The 22,573-nt window shown below is 42.3% G+C and overlaps 1 protein-coding gene across 2 annotated transcripts in view; it reads left to right on the forward strand.

Moving 5' to 3' along the window:
* Positions 1–22,573, forward strand: part of LOC112245115 (solute carrier organic anion transporter family member 5A1) — a 109,530-nt gene that overhangs the window by 57,400 nt on the left and 29,557 nt on the right. For both annotated transcript variants that reach the window (XM_042308661.1, XM_024413091.2), the window contains exons 3-4: positions 16,582–16,714; positions 16,795–17,009. In XM_042308661.1, the coding sequence (XP_042164595.1) occupies positions 16,582–16,714; positions 16,795–17,009 (348 nt within the window). The remainder of the gene's footprint in view (positions 1–16,581; positions 16,715–16,794; positions 17,010–22,573) is intronic.

Raw genomic sequence — 22,573 nt, forward strand, 5'->3', positions numbered from 1 at the left:
CTCTCTCTCTCTGTCTCTCTCTCTCTCTCTCTGTCTGTCTCTCTCTCTGTCTCTCTCTCTGTCTCGCTCTCTCTGTCTCTCTCTCTCGCTCTCTCTCTCTCTCTCTCTCTCTCTCTGTCTCTGTCTCTCTCTCTCGCTCTCTCTCTGTCTCTCTCTCTCTCTGTCTCTCTCTCTCTCTCTCTCTCTCTCTCTGTCTCTCTCTCTGTCTCTCTGTCTCTCTCTCTGTCTCTCTCTCTGTCTCTCTCTCTGTCTCTCTCTCTGTCTCTCTCTCTCGCTCTCTCTCTGTCTCTCTCTCTCCATGCCACAAAATCACATGGGTGAATTGATCCCTCTTTCTCTCGCTACTCTCTCTCTCTCTCGTTATGTCTCCCTATCATTTTTCTCTCTATCGCTCCCTTTCTCACGCTTTCAGTCTTTCTCTCTCTCTCTCTCTCTCTCTCTCCCTCTCTCTCCCTCTCCCCCCCCTCCCTTCCCCCTTTCCCCCATTTCTCTCTCTGGAGAAAAGCTGCATAGATGATCTATCATATCACAGACCACATCTCCTTAGATGCAGTGTTTTCTTCTGTCCCGTTGGCTTTTGACTTTCATTTGTAATCAACGTTTCTACTCTATCATGAATCCACAGTAAAAGAGAATACTGTCAGAACACTGCATACATTAGACCGATGATACATGGTGTGTGAATGACACTGTAGAGACTGAAGACTGCAAGATCACACAAGGTCATTGTGTGTCTCCAGCTTTTGGGCCAGCTACAGGCTTGTTTGGAGATGTACATGGCTTGTGAGGTAGCAGCCACATGGTTCTCTGAAACTATGTTCCAACTGAAACACTGGAGAGAGATGAGAGAGTTCTGGTCATAATTCACCCTGCTTTTCCAGTGCCTTGCAGGAGAGAGACTCGCAGGGAGAATAGAAAAATTACCTGAGAATGAATGCGGCATGATACTTGGTACACACGCTTTCACACATACACACATACACACATACACACACACACACACACACACACACACACACACACACTGAGTAATGCTTTGGTGTTGTTCATCAATGTATAAAGGGGTAACTGGTGATTTAGACAATTAAATAATTCCCCTACGATGTGAAATTATGGCCTTGTTCGACCTTTTAATCTCTGGTAACCTGGCCAGGCTTGAAAATTGCTCTGTTTTATTATGTAATGAAATCAATGAATTACTCTGTCTTACTTGTTTTAAGTCATTGGGGAGCTGGCTCATTAGGTGTGAGATGCTCGCTCACCATTTCTTTGTTCCTCTTCTGCTCCTTCCCTTCCACCTCTCCTCTCCTCTGCTCACTCCCTCGCTCATTTAGAGAGGCTGTGCTGGGAGAGGAGATGAGAAGAAGTTAGAGAGGAAGAAGTTAGAGAGGAAGAGGTCAGAGAGGAAGAAGTTAGAGAGGAAGAGGTCAGAGAGGAAGAAGTTAGAGAGGAAGAGGTTAGAGAGAAAGAAGTTAGAGAGAAAGAAGTTAGAGAAAGAGGTCAGAGAGGAAGAAGTTAGAGAGGAAGAGGTTAGAGAGGAAGAGGTTAGAGGGAGGGAGAGAGAGAGTTGAGAAGAGGAAGGGTATGGACGTATTTGGACACAAAGCATACAGCATCAAGCATCACCACTCAGGCATTGACCAAACAGTCTGTAAAAGCTTCCTTTCCCTTTGTCCTGTCTGTGAAGGTTAGAGAGAGGGGACAGATACTGAGAAGCTAGCCTTATCACTCAGTAACACAGGAGAAGAGATAGCCCTCTGTCTTCATCTCTTTCTCTCTCTCTTTCTATCTACTCTCTTTCCCATTTTTTCTCTCTCTCGTCTTTCTCCCTCTATTTTTCCATCTCACTCTCTCTTTCTTCCTTTCCGGGTACAATACATCTGTTGTTCCTCCTCCACCTCGTCTCCCTGGTATCAGTGAGTTTGTCAGCCAGACATGACAGTTTCATATCCATCACAAACATAGAAATGGAAAAGATAAATTGGGGTCAATGATGTCAGCATCACATTGAACAACCTCCTCTTCTCATATTTCCTCCTTCCCCCCCTTTCATGTTTACATTTTTATGTTTTTTATTTAACCAGGCAAGTCAGTTAAGAACAAACCCTTATTTTCAATGATGGCCTAGGAACAGTGGGTTAACTGCCTTGTTCAGGGGCAGAACGACAGGTGTTTACCTTGTCAGCTCGGGGATTCGATCTTGCAACCTTCCAGTTACTAGTCCAACGCTCTAACCACTAGGCTACCTGCCGCCCCAAGATGTGCATCGATGCCTGTGTGAGGAGGGGGATTGTTTTACCTTGGCTGACGTCGTCGAGAAGACCAACAGACCATCCGTTCTGAAAATGTAGCTTCTCTGTGTGTCCACATGTCCGTTCCTTGATTCTGGTATCAATGCAGAATCATTGGCAGAGTCTATGCTACAGAAAGGCCATGCCATAATGACTCATTCATAATTGATGGGATTTATATCAAGTGCTTTTTCAGATGCTCAACGTGCGCATACAAGAGGGAAACTCACCTCATCCTCCACCAACGTGTAGCACCCACTTGGGTACAACATGGTGATTGTCATTCACAATGATCACTTAGAGCGGCTATTCTTAAGCTGGGATGCAATGCCGTCGGGAGTATGCCAAATGAAAATGTCATTCACATTTTCAAACAGTCCATTTGTATTTTCCAATGGGGCTATACATTTGGGTGATGTGTTTTTTTCACGGTTGAGTAGCCTCGTTTCACTGGCAAAAATAAACACTGATCAAACAGCACTGTTTCACGACGCATCAGTGACATGGCAGGAGAAGTTTTGAAACAATTACTGCTTTGCATACAAGCCAGTGAATTCTATGCATTACAACAGATGTGGCGGGCCTGGCACAGCTCCTGGTATATGTCTGTTACATTTTTGCGGGGTCAATTAAGGAAGACATCCTCTTCTGCAAGCCAGGACAACAGGAGAGGATATTGTTTTAAGTACTGGACAGCATTGTGACATCAAATGGTCAAGCTGTGTTGGTATCTGTACTGATGGCGCAAAAGCTGTGACCGGTAGACAAGCAGTTGCTAACGATGCCACTTGGGTACACTGCAGCATCCACCGAGAGGCTCTTGCTGCCAAGGGAATGCCTGACAGCTTGAAAGACTGTTTGGACACTACAGTGAAAATGGTCAACTTTTTTAAAGCAAGGCCCCTGAACTCTCCTGTATTTTCTGCAATATGCAATGATATGAGCAGCGACCATGTAATGCTTTTACAACATACAGAAGTGCGCTGGTTATCAAGGGGCAAAGTATTGACATGTTTTTTTTAATTGAGAGACGAGCTTAAAGTTTTCTTTACTGACCATAATTTTCACTTGTCTGATCACTTGCATGATGATGAGTTTCTCACACGACTGGCCTATCTGGGTGATGTTTTTTCTCGCCTGAATGATCTGAATTTAGGATTACAGGGACTCTGCAACTATAGTCAATGTGCGGGACAAAATTGAGGTTGTGATTAAGAAGTTGGAGCTCTTCTCTGTCTGCATTAACAAGGACAACACACAGGTATTTCCATCATTGTATGATGTTTTGTGTGCAAATGAACTCAAGCTTACGAACAATGTCAAATGTGATATAGCGAAGCACCTGACTGTGCGCAATAACGCAGGTACGAAACGGATGACACAAACATTTGGATTCGTTGTCCCTTTCATGCCCTGCCTCCAGGCCACTTACCGATATCTGAACAAGAGAGCCTCATCGAAATTGCAACAAGCGGTTCTGTGAAAATTTAATTTAATCAGAAGCCACTGCCAGATTTCTGGATAGGGCTGCTCTCAGAGTATCCTGCCTTGGCAAATCGTGCTGTGAAGACACTGGTGCCATTTGCAACCACATGCCTATGTGAGAGTGGATTCTCAGCCCTCACTAGCATGAAAACTAAATACAGACACAGACTGTGTGTGGGAAATGATTTAAGACTGAGACTGACCTGAGCCCTAGGACCATGCCCCAGGACTACCTGACATGATGACTCCTTGCTGTCCACAGTCCATCTGACCGTGCTGCTGCTCCAGTTTCAACTGTTCGGCCTTATTATAATACGACCATGCTGGTCATTTATGAACATTTGAACATCTTGGCCATTGTTCTGTTATAATCTCCACCCGGCACAGCCAGAAGAGGACTGGCCACCCCACATAGCCTGGTTCCTCTCTAGGTTTCTTCCTAGGTTTTGGCCTTTCTAGGGAGTTTTTCCTAGCCACAGTGCTTCTACACCTGCATTGCTTGCTGTTTGGGGTTTTAGGCTGGGTTTCTGTACAGCACTTTGAGATATCAGCTGATGTACGAAGGGCTATATAAATACATTTGATTTGATTTGATTTTGACTCTTTCCAATACAACCCAACATTGCAGAGTTATGTGCGTCCTTTCAAGCACACCCTTCTCATTAACCTGTGGTGAGTTATTCACCATTTTTGATGAACAAATAAGGTTTTATATGTAAGATGGCGAAATAAAGAGCAAAATAATTGATTATAATTATATTATTATTTGTGCCCTGGTCCAATAAGAGCTCTTTGTCACTTCCCACGAGCCGGGTTGTGACAAAAACTCACACTCACACTCATTCTTATGTTTAATTAATGTATAATATAGTGTGTGTGGCAGGCTTACAGTGATGGCAAAAAACAACATTTGAGAGTGCGCTGACTCTGGTGCTAGAGGGGGTACGCAGCTGGAGGTTATATGTTTGAAGGGGTACAGGACTATAAAAAGTTTGGGAACCTCTGAGAGAGTGAGGGGTTAGCTGACATGGCAAAACCAATCATTGAGAGCCTGTAATGTATTACTGCCACAGTATATGCACACAATATAATTCCCTGCCCTTCACATACTACCGGAGAAGGCCCATTGCGTAATTGACTAAATGGAGACTTTGGTGTTTAAGTGTGTGTGTGTGTTCCTCATCGGCATGCGTCCCTCACTCCCCTGTGACGTGTGTGTGTGTGATGCCGCGGCGGTATGTTGCATTGCCAGCATATTGCTCACCCCGGCGACAACCCTGCCCCCCCTTCATCGTGGAAACGGGACCTGCCAACAGCCCTGGCAGGCTGCCAAGCAGCGGGGCGGTGCAGTGACTGGTGCTGGACACGGTTTAGCGGAACACTGTCAAGCGGAACACTGTTAATATGAAGGATGGGGTTGGCATGACAAAGTTATATAATGCTAGGGGAGACATGATGTATGACGTATCAGCTGTTGTAGGACACACATGGTGCGCACACGCATAATGAATGCACACACATAATGAATGCACACACGTGTATGTTTAACTATTCTTGTGGGGATCAAACAATTGATTCCCATTCAAAATCCTATTTTCAGAGAGAGAGAGAGAGAGAATGCCATTCAAAATCCTATTTTCCCTAACCCAGAGAGAGAATTAATGGACAGTGTGTTGTATGAGAATGGACAGAAAGGGTCAGTAGAGTAATGGTGTATGTGATTGAAGTCATTCATCATAATGGGCTCGCTGCTCGTATTACCTTGACTTTATTGTTACTGTGTAGCTACAATGCAGTGCTTAGACTTGGTCTGGATAAACACCATATGGTGCTAATGAAAACACTGCATGAAGTGCTTTGTGCTCTTAACACTAGAACCGCTAAAGCAGTCATTTTGATTGCTCATGATTTTAATAGTTTTATTACCCTGCCATTTTTAAAGTCACTCCCCCCTCCGTCCTTGACTTTTCCTAAATCAGTCTATATAACACACTGCTGTTGTTAGAATCTTAATATCAAAAACAGAACTGGAACTATAACTAGTTTTATGAGGGCATGTCAATTTTATATGGTTTTCTTCTCCCGACAGTGGAATGTGCCTTGCCCAGTTGATAATCACCCTGTATAACTGCCTCGAACCTGAACTTAAACTATACTGAAAATAATTTCATACATATAACAACAGATGAAATAAATTAACTTATTTGGGATAGGGGGTGGTATTTTGACGTCCGGATGAAAAGCGTGCCCAAAGTAAACTGCCTGCTACTCATGCCCAGAAGCTAGGATATGCATATAATTGTTAGATATGGATAGAAAACACTCTAAAGTTTCTAAAACTGTTACAATAATGTATGTGATTATAACAGAACTGAAATGGCAGGCGAAACCCCAAGGACAAAACCCCCCCCAAAAAAATCCTACCACTGATTTCAATGGCTGGCACTTTTATAATAGGGTGAAATTGTGCCCGATTGCCGTTCCTAGGGTTTCCACTAGATGTCAACAGTCTTTAGAAAGAGTTTCAGGCTGGTTTTTGGAAAAATGAGCCAGAACTTGTAGTTTTACTAGGTGGCTCCCATTTTGGCTGTACTGTTTCCAAGCGTGTGAATGAGAGAGCGTTCTTTGATATTTTTCTCCGGGTAAAGACAATAACGATTCTCCGTCTTAAATTTTATCGTTTATTTGCGTATTAGGGTACCTAAGGTTTGATTATAAACATTGATTGACTTGTTTAGATAAGTTTATTGGTAACGTTTGGGATTAATTTTGTATGTATTTTGAAGGAGGGAAAACGAGTGGATTATTGACTGAAGCGCGCCAGCTAAACTGAGTTTTTATGGATATAAAGGAGTTTATCGAACAAAGGGACCATTTGTAATGTAACTGGGACATTTTGGAGTGCCAACAGAAAAAGATCTTCAAAGGTAAGGCATATATTATATCGCTATTTCTAACTTTCGTGTCGCAACTCCCTTGTTGAAAATGATTTGTTATGCATTTGTGTGCTGGGCGCTGTCCTCAGACAATCACATGGTTTGTGATTTCGCCGTAAAGCCTTTTAAATATCTGACCCGGCGGCTTGATTAACTGCAAGTTAAGCTTTATTTTGATGTATTGCACTTGTGATTTCATGAAAGTTTAATATTCATAGTAATTTAATTTGAATTTGGCGCTCTGCTATTTCACCGGATGTTGGCCAGGTGGGACGGTAGCTTCCCACTGATCCGCAAGAAGTTTTAAGTAAAGTATGTTGGGGAGAATGGGGGTTGATGAGCGAGGGGAAGCAAATGTTGCATAATTATGTAATCACCAATTGTGAGTGAAGAACAGGACGGGCCATTCTACTGTATTGGTATATTCTTATTATAATCTCAAAATGGAATGTACCTTATATCAGTCCACCAAATCCAAGCAGTTTTATCAGTCCACTCTGACTACTTGGAGTACACAGTGAAAGCGTGTGTAATTTACCATGTCAGTGGATCGCTTCAGAGAGTTCAAGCGTTACCTCCATTTCGATGACAAAGAAACAGACACATTTGACATGGTATCCGACGTATAAATAATTACATTTTTGACTGCTGTCATATCGACACTTCTGTTCCATTATTGCTTTTGTGCTGATTTTCACTCTTTATCAAGCACACTTGGCCCTTATAATGATGTTTAGGCTACTGATGTTTTCATCATTTGATTGCACATCTTGCTGCCGATGGGTCTTGGTGGTTGGGTTATTTCTAAAAAAATAAATAAGCTGTTACCGTGTTCCAACACACACATATTCTGTTTCATAGTTGTAACAAAGGCACACCACAAATACAATTTATTGAAAACTTGATTTTTTTGTTTTTACATATACCCTACAGTAACATAAACTAATGAAAATGCTATTGTTATTTGAAATAAAATAAAAAATAATATACTAATGTTACCTTATACCTTCTTTTTGCAAAAGCATATATTAAATGTATTAAATACACTGTTAGAATGTTGCAGTCAAAATTATTGTTCATTAGCTTGAAGGGGGGGGGGGGTCCCCCGAGGCCCAGCGGTTTTAATGTTAAGGCGGGCAAGGTGACTGAAGAGGATGTTTCTCCACTGGTAGAACATTTCTAGAGACTCTTGATAAAGGTTGACGTTTTCTTTTCCAACCATGCTTTTAGACTTGGTTTCTGGTTATTTAGCTTTATTCCACAATACTCCATGTTCTTCTTGACTAATACCCTAATGCTCTTTATGACTTATGGCACATTATGTCGTTTCTAGTGCCCTACCTCCGGAGCTTTCCCAAATGACATCCTTTCCCCTTTTGATTAGGGCGCATAGGGCTCTGGTCAAAATTAGTGCACTGTGATGAGTAGCGCACCATTTAGACATTCAGATTAAGAGATCATTTTATTGGTCTAACCGGAATTTGACTTCCTATTTTAACCCAACCGCCTTGAAAGACACACATACATATACATGCTTTTAAAGAGGTGTGGGGTTGGCATTTTCAGATGGGTTTTTTTCATGCTGCTCCTCAATCTGTATTTTCCTCTTTTTAATTTGATTTCTGCTCTTATTAGGATTCATGTCTGGTTCAACAACAAGTCAGGATGGTGTTTTGGGGCTTCCAGTCAGACTGGTGACATGGAACATTCATGGCTATGGGGAGCAAATTAAGAGCTCCAGAGTATTTTCACATCTGAAGAGCCTGAATACTGATATCGTATTTCTTCATGAAACGCAACTAAGTGCTACCAACCTTACTAGATTGCGTAAAGCATGGGTTGGACAGGTTTTTCATTCTAATCTTAACGGCAAAGCCAGGGGAACAGCATCACACCTTATCTCTCAGGTATATGACACTTCACCAGCTTAAACGCCAGTCAGCATCTCATCTTATCTCTCAGGTATATGACTCGTCCCGTAAACTTGCAAGTGATCCCTTTAATATTAATTCAACTTTTGTGTCATTTTATTCTAACCTCTACAAATCTGAACCCCCATCAGATAATACGGCTATGTACAACTTTTTAGATAACTTGTTTATTCCATCCATTGATATGGACATGAGTAAAGTTCTGGACAACCCTTTGCATCTAGATGAGATAACAAATGGTCTGAAGTTTGTCGACGGCTTTCCCGTCGATTTTTATTTAAAAAATTCTCAGATCAACTCGCCCCATTACTATTAAGTATGTTCATTAAACCATTAGCTAAGGTTCTAGCATGCCGGTTGGAAACCTGCCTTCAGTATGTCATATTTGATGATCAAACGGGGTTCATCAAAGGGTGACAACTGTTTTCCACGCCGTCTTTTGAACATTATACTCTAGCCTTCTGTTTCTTCAGACCCCAAAATGTTTTTTTCTCTTGATGCGGAGAAGGCTTTCGACCGGGTGGAGTGGACTTATTTATTTAAGATTTTGGGAAGATTTGGTTTTGGGTGCAATTTCACATCTGCTCTATTCTGCTCCTACGGCCAGCGTACACACCAACTCTCAACATTCAAAATACTTCCCCCTCTCCAGAGGGACCTGTCAAGGGTGTCTTATGTCCCCGCTCCTTTTTGCACTTGCGATAGAACCGCTTTTTCTTGGCCTTAAAATGATCCACTTTCACTGGACTCCACCGAGCTGGTGAATAACATAAAGTGTCACTGTATGCAGATGATATACTATTATATTTCACTAACACTGTGAACTCGGTTGGTAACATACTGCATATTTTAAATACATTTGGATCATTCTCAGGTTACAAATTGAACATTTAAAAACGTGAATGTTTTCCGTTCAACCCCGCTGCCAAGCAAATTCCCCCTGGAGCCCTGCCTTTCCATCTGTTGCCCTCTGGTTTTTCCTATTTAGGTATGAATATAAAACACTCTCTGGCTACCCTCCATAAAACTAACTTTGCAAGTCTAGTCACACAAGTTAAAGCAGGCTTACAACGCTGGGATAGTCTGACTCTCTCCTTAGCTGGCAGAATACAATCTGTTAAAATGAACATTTTACCTAGGTTTCTATACCTTTTTCAATGTCTTTCGATCTTTCTGCTGAAATATTTTTTAGCCATGTTGGATAGGCTCATCAGTCATTTTATTTGGGCAGGCAAATCACCGAGCAGTACTTCAAAGAAGGAGACAAGATGAAGGTTTGGCACTTCCAAATATACTGCTTTACTATTGGATTATGGTCTGGTAAAATGCTAGAAGTACCAACTGGTGCTCATTAGAAGCACACTAAGGCCAATCATTCTCCTACTTATGCCCCACTGTCCTTGTGACTTTCAAAGTATACTGGAAACCGGGCCTCCCGAGTGGGGCAGTGGCCGCTAGAGATCCTGGTTTGAGTCCAGGCTCTGTCGCAGCCGGCCGTGACCGAGAGACGGCGGGGGCGGCGCACGATTTGCCCAGCGTCGTCCGGGTTAGTGCAGTATACTGGAAACCTCATTGTGCTCTCTACTTTGAAGATCTGGAGAAAATTTTGTCAACATTTTAGACTTTCTGCCCCTTTCTCCTCTAGGCCCCATCTGTATCAACCACCTATTCTTACCCTCCAAACGCCACCAGGCTTTTTGTGGCAAGAGAGAGGTTTGGTATGTTTTAAAGATTTAGTTTGGGAAGTTTGCCAGTTTTAATGATCTCATAGCTAAATGTAATTTGGCTCATTATTTCCCGCTATTTTCAAGCCCTTAACTTTGTTCGCTCTCATTTGCCCATCTTTCCTCAACTACCTGCCAAGACGTTGCTAGACGTTGCTAGAAGAGATTTTGTCTGATTTCTAGATTATATGACGTTATGCTTTCCTCTGAACCCTCTCCAATAAACAATATCAAGACAGACTGGAGTATTGAACTTGAACATGACCTTACTGGTGGGAGGAGGTCCTTAGGGTTAACTCCACATCCTCATGAGCTCGGTTAAGTTTAATTCAGTTCAAGGTCTTGCAGAAAATTCACTACACCAAAGACAAATGTTGTAAATTCCTCCCATGACACATTTGATAGATGTTCAATCACTCTAGCAGACCACACCCATGTGTTATATGAATGTTCTAAGTTGGCTGAGTATTGGTCATCTTTTTTTAATACTCTGTAATTCTAGATATTGACCTGCATCCTTGTCCTTTGATAGATATAGTTGGAGTTCAATCTTTGTTGCCTAGTCTGACTAAAAGTAAAGCAGACGTTGTAACTTCCTTCATAGCTCGCCGGCAGATCTTGCTTAATTCGAAATCCTTCAAACTTCCCATTTTATCAGCCTGGTTGAAAGACCTAATGTCTTTTCACCACTTGGATTTTTTTTATACACTTTGAGAGGTTGTACTGAACTTTTCCTTTTGAACAGTTGCCTTCTATTGATCAGGAGTAAGAATTTTGGCCAACAGGGGATATGAGAGGGTATTGGAGGGAAAGGATAGTATGCTGTGATATTTTGTATTTATTTTTGTGTATCTATATGTGTGTATGTATGTACAGTTCCAGTCAAAAGTTTGGACACACCTACTCATTCAAGGGTTTTTTCTTTAATATGACTATGTTCTACATTGTAGAATAATAGGGAAGACATCAAAACTATGAAATAACACATATGGAATCATGTTTTAAACAAATCAAAATATATTTGATATTTGGAATTCTTCAAAGTAGCCACGCTTTGCCTTGATGACCGCTTTGTACACTCTTGGCATTCTCTGCACACTCTTGGCATTCTCTGCACACCCTTGGCATTCTAGTGTTTATGCTCCTCTCCCTTTTCACATGGCAACGTGACACAAATCTTGCTGCTATGACTGCACTTTGTGGTATTTCACCTAATAGATATTGGAGTTTAACAATGTTGGATTTGTTTTCAAAATCTTTGTCATCTGTGGGAAATATGTGTCTCTAATACATTTAGAAGGAGGTTAGGAAGTGCAGCTCGGTTTCCACCTCAATGGGCTCCTGAGTGGTGCAGCGGTCTAAGACACTGCATGTCAGTGCTTGAGGCGTCACTACAGACACCCTGGTTTGAATCCAAGCTGTATCACATCCGTCCGTGATTTTGAGTCCCATAGGGCGGTGCACAATTGGCCCAGCGTCGTCCTGGTTTGGTCGGTGTAGGTCGTCATTGTAAATAAGAGTTTGTTCTTAACTGACTTGCCTTGTTAAATAAATAAAATAAATGGGAAAAAATGTGTACAGTGGGCACATATTCTTTGTTCTTTTGATAGCCAGGTCTGCCAATGGCAGCCTCTCTCAATTGCAAGGCCATGCTCACTGTGTCTGTACATAGCTGTCTCTCTCTCAATAGCAAGGCTATGCTCACTTTGTCTGTACATAGCTCTGTCTCTCTCAATAGCAAGGCTATGCTCACTGTGTCTGTACATAACTCTGTCTCTCTCAATAGCAAGGCTATGCTCACTGTGTCAGTACATAGCTCTGTCTCTCACACACACTGACGATATGCTGACGATGCGCTGACAGGCTGATGTACAGGATCTCCATGCACCGTAGCTTATGCAACTATATCATTAACATTTATTGGTCTCCTTCTAACAGGATGAAATACACCATGAACCACAAATGTATGATAACACATAGGCACAACCACACACACACACACACACACACACACACACACAAAGACGCACACATACACACAAAGACGCACATACATAAAGACAGACGCGCACACACACAAGACACACAAGACACACGCACATACGCAAAGACACTCACACACATGCATACACACACACACACACATGCAAACACAAAGACAAACAGACACTCGCACACACACTTGCGCCTGTTCTCATATCCTTTTATGAATGGATATTTTAATCATCGTAGAGATCGTAAAAGCAGACCTCTAACTGTCCCTGACACCTCTAATAAACCCTCTTCATTGTCTCTGTCTCATGTAGTATTCTGGACCCGTCTTTATCTACTTGTCTGCGTCCCAAATGACACCCTATTCCCTATATAGTGCCTTACTTCGGACCAGGGTCCAAAAGGAATAGGATGGCATTTGCAATGCACCCAATACAATGAAAAAGTAATGACTCTCCACTCACTGTGTCTGGATAGCGATATGGCTTTTATGAAAGGTGCTTTCTGTGCATATGAAATTATGTGATTTGATTTGATATGGAGAGAGGTGTAAGTGAACCAGCATCTGTTGGGGAATTTGTTCTCTATGGTGGAGATTTATGTATATGTAAATTGGCGAGGCTTTTTTTCTGTTTGTGCTCTATTAGCCCAGGGAATGGTACACATCCTGCTCTCTCTCTCTCTCTCTCTCTCTCTCTCTCTCTCTCTCTCTCTCTCTCTCTCTCTCTCTCTTTCTCTCTCTGTCTGTCTCTCTCTCTCTCTGTCTCTCTCTCTCTGCCTCTCTCTCTCTCTCTCTCTCTCTCTCTCTCTCTCTCTCTCTCTCTCTCTCTCTCTCTCTCTCTCTCTGTCTCTCTCTCTGTCTCTTTCTCTCTCTGTCTGTCTCTCTCTCTCTCTGTCTCTCTGCCTCTCTCTGCCTCTCTCTGCCTCTCTCTCTCTCTCTCTCTCTCTGTCTCTCTCTCTGTCTCTCTCTCTCTGTCTGTCTCTCTCTCTGTCTCTCTGCCTCTCTCTCTCTCTCAGTAATGCTCTCGCTGTCGCTCTCTGTCTATCTCGCACTCTCTCTCTCTCGCTCTCTCTTAGTAACGCGCTCGCTGTCACTCTCTCTCTGTCGTGCTGTCTCTCTTTGTCTCTCTCAGTAAGGCTCTCGCTGTCGCTCTCTGTTTGTCTTTCTCTTTCTCTGTCTCTCACTCTCTGTGTGTGGCAGGCAGATAAGAGGCTTTACATATGGGTTCTTTGTGCTTTAAGGAATAATTTTCCCTCTCCCTTTATCCCCTTGGACCTCTTAGAGATTTTACTTATTTCGCTCTTAATTAATTAGCCCCTGATAAGACGGTGGTGACGCTGCTGAAGGCCCCGCCATGGAAGAAACACACACGTGTTTCTATTGAGTCTGTCTGTGTGTGTGTGTGTGTGGGGGGGGGTGGACAGCAGGCGCACAGTGAACAGACCAATGATGCTGTATCTACAGGCTCTGTGGATGACGACATCATTTAAATACTCAGCTTGGGAAACTGGATAAGCTTCTGGACACAAACACACATATATATATGTGTGTTTGTATATATATATATATATATATATATATACATACACACACACACCTGGCGGGCAGTTTAGGAAATGTTCTAGGTGTAATTATAGAAGTCCTCACTCCTGACTAAGGTCCATAACTGTTTTGACTTTCCAGGCTACTCTATGTCCGCGTGCGTGCGCGCGTGCGCGTGTGTGTGTGTGTATCCACCAGGTTGTTAAACGTTTTCCCGTCTCTCCTGTAAGGTAATGGTCAGTATTGTCTAAGAGGTGATGGTCTGAATGCCCCGGGCTTCATTTGAAGTCCCCGCTGATCTAGTTGTTGTTGGGACTATTCCCTATGTAGTGCACTACTGTCCATAGGGCTCTTGTCAAAAGTAGTGCACTATGTAGGGAATAGGGTGCCATTTGAATAGGGTGCCATTTGTATTGTTGTGATGTAAGATCAGCTGTTAGATGGTTGTAGTAATATACCATGGATTAATGAATAGCTTCCACAGGTTCCAGGTCAGCTGTTATAGATGTTTGTACTAATATTCCCTGGGTTAATGAATAGCTTCCACAGGTTCCAGGTCAGCTGTTTTAGATGGTTGTAGTAATAGCCCCTTGGTTAATGAATAGCTCCTACAGGTTCCCGGTCAGCTTTCTCTCTTTCCTCCTGTCTTCCACCTCTTCTTGCCACCCCTCCACTTTACTAGCTGTGTCATTAACAGTTGTAATAGGGGCACATGGAAAAACGTGTGGAGACTAAATGGTTACAACTCTCATATGCACAGTCATGTCAACCCCCCTTATCTCGTATTTTGTAAAGTGGAACTGACAGCGTTTTAGTGACGTGAAATCTTATTCAAATCTGTTCATAGGAACAATATGACACTTTCAGTAGATATGGTCATTTTTTGGGGGGGGGGCATGTAGCCTAGTGGTTAGAGTGTTGGGCCAGTAACTGAAAGGTTGCTAGATTGAATCCCTGAGCTGACAAGGGACAAATCGGTTGTTCTGCCCCTGAACAAGGCAGTTAACCCACTGTACCTAGGCTGTCATTGTAAATAAGAATTACCTGACTTGCCTAGTCACACAAAGGTTATATTATATAGATTTTTTCAATTTTTCATAAATTCATAGAATGTTTGGGAATGGCGTATAGTAAGTCATTTGTGAAATTACTATGGCAATATAGAGTGGGAAAGCGGCAGTGCGTTTTGACAATTAATAGACACTGCAGTAAATAAAACCTAATAACATCTGTCTTGTCCAGTACCGGAGTCTACGCAGACCGTTGCGCCATATCCAATCAGAGCTACAATTGGCCTTTATGCAAATAAGCCAATTGCCATATGGGCCTGCCATCATTCACTTTGAACTGGACTGTGTGTTTGTTTACAGCCAGAAGCAACAGTGCAACTTTAGATCATTAGAACGCTTTCGCCAAAACCGCAAAATAAAGCTCAATGGATATCTGCAAATGTTGTAAATACCACGGGAGTCCTCTTACATCTGGGAACTTTACAGTCCTATTGATCAAACAACCATGAACAGGTAGGCTTTCTCTTCCTCAGTCGTGCACATCAACAAGTTTGTCAGCAACTAATGCTAGCCGGAGCGAGATGAGCTAAAATCTATCGAGGGAACAGTAGATAAACCCTCTCAAATGTTTTACCTAGTTGGCTGTCAAAATTGCACTGGCCTGCACGTCCTTCTGCAGCTTGCCTGCCAATGTATGCTTGTCCAAACCCACATTTTGACAACTGAATGGGAGCTTGCCTGCCTGCCCGCCCATTTGATCAATGCTAAATATATTTGATAGACAACTAAGGGCGTGTTCGTAAATGCATCCAGTGTGTGCGATCTGAGCGTAAATTCAGAGTGTTGTCAGATTGTCTGTTCATACAGTACCAGTCAAAAGTTTGGACACCTACTTATTCAAGGGTTTTTATTTATTTGGACTATTTCCTACACTGTAGAATAATAGTGAAGACATCAGAACCATGAAATGATACATATGGAATCATGTAGTAACCAAAAAAGTGTTCAACAATCCATCAGTTTTTCTGCGCTTTGGCACACTCAGACGAGATTGCTTTCTCCCCAATTTCGTGATATCCAATTGGTAGTTAGAATCCTGTCTCAACGGCAACTCCCCAACCCACTCAGGAGAGGTGATGGTCGAGAGTCATGCGTCTTCCCGAAACATGACTTGCCAAGCCGCGGTGCTTCTTGACACTCTGCTCGCTTAACCCGGAAGTCCTCATCTCATCTCTGTAGAGCTGCTGCCTAGGCTGTCGGACAAAATCACTGTTTTAGTTGTTCTTCAAAGTAAATAAGGCACACTTTTTTGACTGCGGAATACCGACTTGCAACCACTTAGATCATGTATTTTCAGATAGAGATACCTCGTGAAGCAACTGCTCTCCTATCGATCAAGTATTCTTCTGATCAAGCATTCTTCTGTATAAAAGACACAGACCGGACAAGTATGCTCGCAATGGATTATGGTCATTGTAGCTATTATGTCATGTAGTTGGCTATTTCTGTAGTATCCCAGGTTGTGATTGGTTGATTCTCCCTCTGCTCCAACCTCTCCAACCTGTGTTTGTATGTGTGTTTTTCAGAGGTTTAGAGATAAAGTGAAAGTCAAACTGCGTACAATTGGGCAATGAAGTAATCTTCTTCCTTCTTCGTCTCTCTCTTCCAGCTGTCATGTATGTGATGGGAGCCCTGGGGCCGGCAGCGGGATATCTGTTAGGAGGAGTTCTGATTGGTTTCTACGTCGACCCCACAACTGTCGTCCATATTGACCAGAGTGACCCACGCTTTGTTGGCAACTGGTAAGAGGGTGTGTTCATGTGTGTGCGTGTGTGTTGATGTGTTCTAACAATATCTATCTATGTCTACCTTTGGTCCCCAGGTGGAGTGGGTTCTTGCTGTGCTCTATAGCCATGCTCCTGGTCATCTTCCCCATGTTTGCCTTCCCTAAGAAGCTGCCTCCACGCCACAAGAAGAAGAAGAAGAAGAAGATGACCTCATCAGTAGATGACGTGTCCAGCGATGATGATTTTATGATGGAGAAGGGGGAGGGACAGAACGTCCAGACCGGCATGGGCTTCGGGAAGGACATCAAAGGTGTGTTTGTGTGTGTGTACAGGGCCGTAGACAACCTATTTATTGTAACAGTCCATTGGTTTTCCTTTGTAAAAGAGGGTCTGTGAACCATATGGGATATTGTCAAATATGAATGTGATAATGGCTCAGTCATCTGCTGTCCAACAGAAGCTCTATGATGAGTCACTAATCTGCTAGCCAATGGAAGACCAGTGATGCAGTCATCCTTAAAAACCCATTGATCAGCATGGATTCACCTGAAATAGACTTAGCCTTAGAGGACCTCAATTAACCAATCTGTTGTAGCTAAGCTGGAGTGATGCTTATTCTGGCCCTCTCCAGATAGGGTGCGTCCCAAATGGCCCTATGGGCCCTGGATGAAAGTAGCGCGCTATACATGGAATAGGGTGAGATGCAAAGAAAATAGGGAAAATGACAGCTCGCAACACGCATCTGATTATTTACAGTGTATTCGGAAAGTATTCAGACCCCTTGACTTTTTCCAAAATGTTTTGCTCTCATCAATCTACCCACAATACCCCATAATGACAAAGCAAAAACAGGTTTTTAGAAATGTTTGCAAATGTATAATAAAAAAAAAAAACTGAATTATCACATTTACATAAGTATTCAGACACTTTACTCAGTACTTTGTTGAAGCACTTTTGTTAGCAATTACAGCCTTGAGTTTTCTTGGGTATGACGCCACAAGCGTTGTACAACTGTATTTGGGGAGTTTCTCCCATTCTTCGCTGCAGATCCTCTCAAGCTCTGTCAGGCTGGATGGGGAGCGTCACTGCACATCTATTTTGAGGTCTCTTCAGAGATATTCAATCAGGTTCAAGTCCGGGCTCCGGCTGGGCCACTCAAGGACATTCAGACTTGTCCCGAAGCCACTGCTGCGTTGTCTTGGCTGTGTGCTTTGGGTCATTGTCCTGTTGGAAGGTGAATCTTCACCTCAGTCTGAGGTCCTGAGCACTCTGGAGCAGGTTTTCATCAAGGATCTCTCTGTACTTTGCTCTGTTCATCTTTTCCTCGATCCTGACTAGTCTCCCAGTCCCTGCCGCTGGAAAACATTCCCACAGCATGATGCTGCTACCACCATGCTTCCCCGTAGGGATGGTGCCAGGTTTCCTCCCGCCGTAACGCTTGGCATTCAGGCCAAAGAGATCAATCTTGGTTTCATCAGACCAGAGAATTTTGTTTCTCATGGTCTGAGAGTCTTTAGGTGCTTTTCGTCAAACTCCAAGCGGGTTGTCATGTGCCTTTTACTGAGGACTGGCTACCATAAAGGCCTGATTGATGGAGTGCTGCAAAGATGGTTGTCCTTCTGGAAGGTTCTCCCATCTCCACAGAGGAACTCTGGAGCTCTGTCAGAGTGGCCATCGTGATCCTGGTCACCTCCCTGACCAAGACCCTTCTCCCCCAATTGCTCAGTTTGTCCGGCCGGCCAGCTCTAGGAAGTCTTGGTGGTTCCAAAATTTTTCCATTTAAGAATGACGCATCCACTGTGTTCTTGGGGACCTTCAATGCTGCAGAATTTTTTGGTACTCTTCCCCAGATCTGTGCCTCGACACAATCCTGTCTCGGAGTTCTACGGAAAATTCCTTCAATCTGGCTTGGTTTTTGCTCTGACGTGCACTGTCAACTTTGGGACCTTATATAGACAGGTGTGTGCCTTTCCAAATCCTGTCCAATCAATTGAATTTAACAGAGGTAGACTCCAATAAAGCTGTAGAAACATCTCAAGGACAATCAATGGAAACAGGTTGCACCTGAGCTCACAGCAAAGTCTCACAGTAAAGTGTCTGAATACTTATGTAAATCAGGTATTTCTGTTTTGTTTAAAAAAAATACATTTGCTAAAATTAAAATTAAAACTGTTTTCGCTTTGTTATTGTGGGTATTAGCCCATTTTAGAATAAGGCTGGAATGTAACAAAATGTGGATAAAGTGAAGGGGTCTAAATACTTTCCAAATCACTGTATTATGATTAGGATTTATTTGATTCAGATGGTTTACATTCATCATTGTAACCACAATGTCACATATAATTGAACACATACACACAACATGAACAGATTAACTCGGTCAAAACATTTCTTTATTAAAGACGATCAGAAAGAATGTCGGTACTTATTTATTTTGATCCAAAGCCACGAATGAGTGAGTCACTCAGCTTTATGCTGACAAATATAGCTTTATGCTGCAAAATAGCCTACTAAATAGGCCAAGCCTAAACAAATACATTACATTTCCTAAATAAACGAGTACATTTCATAAATAAAACAAATAAATGAAATAGCTCATGTATTGAAAATATGGGCAACCTTTTTTTCCCCCTCTGTATTCTCGCTGGACTCTCTTTCATTCAGTTTCTTCTTAACATCAGCATAGAAGGACTCTGTGTTTCAGACACTCACTCTATATAGAGGGGCTATCAGTCTTTCCACACTGTGGTAAATAAAGCCAGTCTGTTATTTAGAATACTTTCTGTTTTTAGAGATAGAAACCAAAGCCTAATCAACGTTCTAACTCTCCCTTGCGGTAGTGTGACGGAATGATGCAATTTTCCACCCTCTACCACAAACGTGTCACGGCGTGAAGCTCAAAACCTTTCATTGATGAACCACTGTATATACAGTGTCCTTATGTCAAAAAGTCCCCTCATTTCCTCTCCAGTCTTTTCCAAAGTCTTTCTCCCGTGACTCTCCTCTCCTCTCTGGGGGACTTAGTTATGTTCCCCCTCACAGCGCACACTAATCTAACTTTATCACTCTGAAACTGCAGATGAGGCACGGCTTTTCTGGGCTTTTCATTATGTGTATTTGAGTCCAGTACAGGCTGCCTGCCAGCATGTTTGTGTTTGGGTGGAAAGGATCAATTCAACACTTTGTGCCCCAAAGGCAGGAGACCACTGAAGTGGCTGTTTCAACCTTCTGAAAATGACTGTGACTCACTATGACCGTGTCCCAAATGACGCCATATTCCCTATGTAGTGCAATACCGTATGTGGTCCTGGTCTAAAGTACTACACTAAATAGGGGACCATTTTGAACACACTGTTGTTTCTGAAGGCTGTTTTTGGGAATCATGATGTGGTTGAATGATTTAATAACTCTCCCATTCATTTACATTTTAGTCATTTAGCAGACATCAACAGATTCTTCACCTAGTCAGCTAAGGGATTTGAACCAGCGACCTTTCCAGTTACTGGTCCAACGCTCTTAACCACTAGGCTACATTCATCCAAACTGTCTCTCTCACTCTGTACCTGATCCATTGGCCCAAAGACACTCTAGGAATTGATCTCTCCACTGTTTGCATTCATTTTCTTTGCAATCCTGAAAAAGTGGACAAAACTGAGGAGGGGGAACTAGACAAATGATTGACCAATAGGGGAGGGGAGGGCCAATGTCTTGTTGAAACTAAAGGATGATTGGGTCAAAACGCATTGGATCATTTATGACACAAACGCGAACCCCAACTTTCTGTCCTCCTTATACTCACAACCATGTGACTAGAGAGGGATGGCAAATCAAATTAAGTAAACAATTAGCTATTGGCTTTCAATAATTAGGGTCCAAATTAGAGGTAGACCGATTATGATTTTTTCAACGCCGATACTGATTAATCAGCCAATTTTATTTATTTATTTATTTGTAATAATGACAATTACAACAATACTGAATGAACACTTATTTTAACTTAATTTAATACATCAATAAAATCAATTTAGCCTCAAATAAATAATCAAACATGTTCAATTTGGTTTAAATAATGCAAAAACAAAGTGTTGGAGAAGAAAGTAAAAGTGCAATATGTGCCATGTAAGAAAGCTAACATTTAAGTTCCTTGCTCAGAACATGAGAACATATGAAAGCTGGTGGTTCCTTTTAACATGAGTCTTCAATATTCCCAGGTAAGAAGTTTTAGGTTGTAGATTTTATAGGAATTATAGGACTATTTCTCTCTATACCATTTGTATTTCATATACCTTTGACTATCGGATGTTCTTATAGGCACTTTAGTATTGCCAGTGTAACAGTATAGCTCCGTCCCTCTCCTCGCCCCTCCCTGGGGTCGAACCAGGAACACATCGACAACAGCTACCCTTGAGGCATCATTACACATCGCTCCACAAAAGCCGCGGGGAAAAACGACTTCAAGGTCTCAGAGCGAGTGACGTCACCGATTGAAATGCTATTAGCGCGCACCCCGCTAACGAGCTCGGGAGTTGATAGGCTTGAAGTCATAAACAGCTCAATGCTTGAAGCACAGTGAAGAGCTGCTGGCAAACGCACAAAAGTGCTGTTTAAATGAATGCTTACGAGCCTGCTGCTGCCTACCACTGCTCAGTCAGACTGCTCTATCAAATATCAAATCATATACTTAATTATAACATAATAACACACAGAAATACGAGCCTTTGGAAATTAATATGGTCAAATCCGGAAACTATAATTTCGAAAACAAAACGTTTATTCTTTCAGTGAAATACGTATTTTATCTAACGGGTGGCATCCATAAGTCTAAATATTCCTGTTACATTGCACAGCCTTCAATGTTATGTCATAATTACGTAAAATTCTGGCAAATTAGTTTGCAACGAGTCAGGCGGCCCAAACTGTTGCATATACCCTGACTCTGCGTGCAATGAACGCAAGAGAAGTGACACAATTTCCCAGTTTAATATTGCATGCTAACCTGGATTTCATTTGAACTAAATATGCAGGTTTAATAAAATATACTTCTGTGTATTGATTTTAAAAAGGGTATTGATGTTTATGGTTAGGTACATTCGTGCAACGATTGTGCTTTTTTCACAAATGCGCTTTTGTTAAATCATCCCCCATTTGGTGAAGTCGGCTTGTTTTTGTTAGGAATAAATAGTCTTCACACAGTTCGCAACGAGCCAGGCGGCCCAAACTGCTGCATATATCCTGACTCTGTTGCAAGAGAAGTGACACAATTTCCCTAGTTAAAATACATTTGCATTAGCAGGCAATATTAACTAAATATGCAGGTTTAAAAATATACTTGTGTATTGATTTTAAGAAAGGCGTTGATGTTTATGGTTCGGTACACATTGGTGCAACGACAGTGCTCTTTTCGCGAATGCGCTTGTTAAATCACCCGTTTGGCGAAGTAGGCTGTGATTCAATGATAAATTAACAGACACCGCATCGATTACGCAGGACAAGCTAGATAAACTAGTAATATCATCAACCATGTGTAGTTAACTAGTGATTATGTTAAGATTGATTGTTTTTTATAAGATATGTTTAATGCTAGCCAGCACCTTACCCTGGCTCCTTGCTGCACTCGCATAACAGGTAGTCAGCCTGCCACACAGTCTCCTCGTGGAGTGCAATGTAATCGGCCATGATCGGTGTCCAAAAATGCCGTTCACCGATTGTCATGAAAAATGGAAATCGGCCCTAATTAATCGGCCATTCCGATTAATCGGTCGACCTCTAGTCCAAATTGTATCATCGTGACCTCTTGAACCCAAACATTCTAGATATGTTCACGCACGCACGCAACCACACACACACACACACACACACACAACCACGTGATTA

This window comes from Oncorhynchus tshawytscha, linkage group LG29 (assembly GCF_018296145.1).
Source record: "Oncorhynchus tshawytscha isolate Ot180627B linkage group LG29, Otsh_v2.0, whole genome shotgun sequence".
Lineage (NCBI taxonomy): Eukaryota > Metazoa > Chordata > Actinopteri > Salmoniformes > Salmonidae > Oncorhynchus > Oncorhynchus tshawytscha.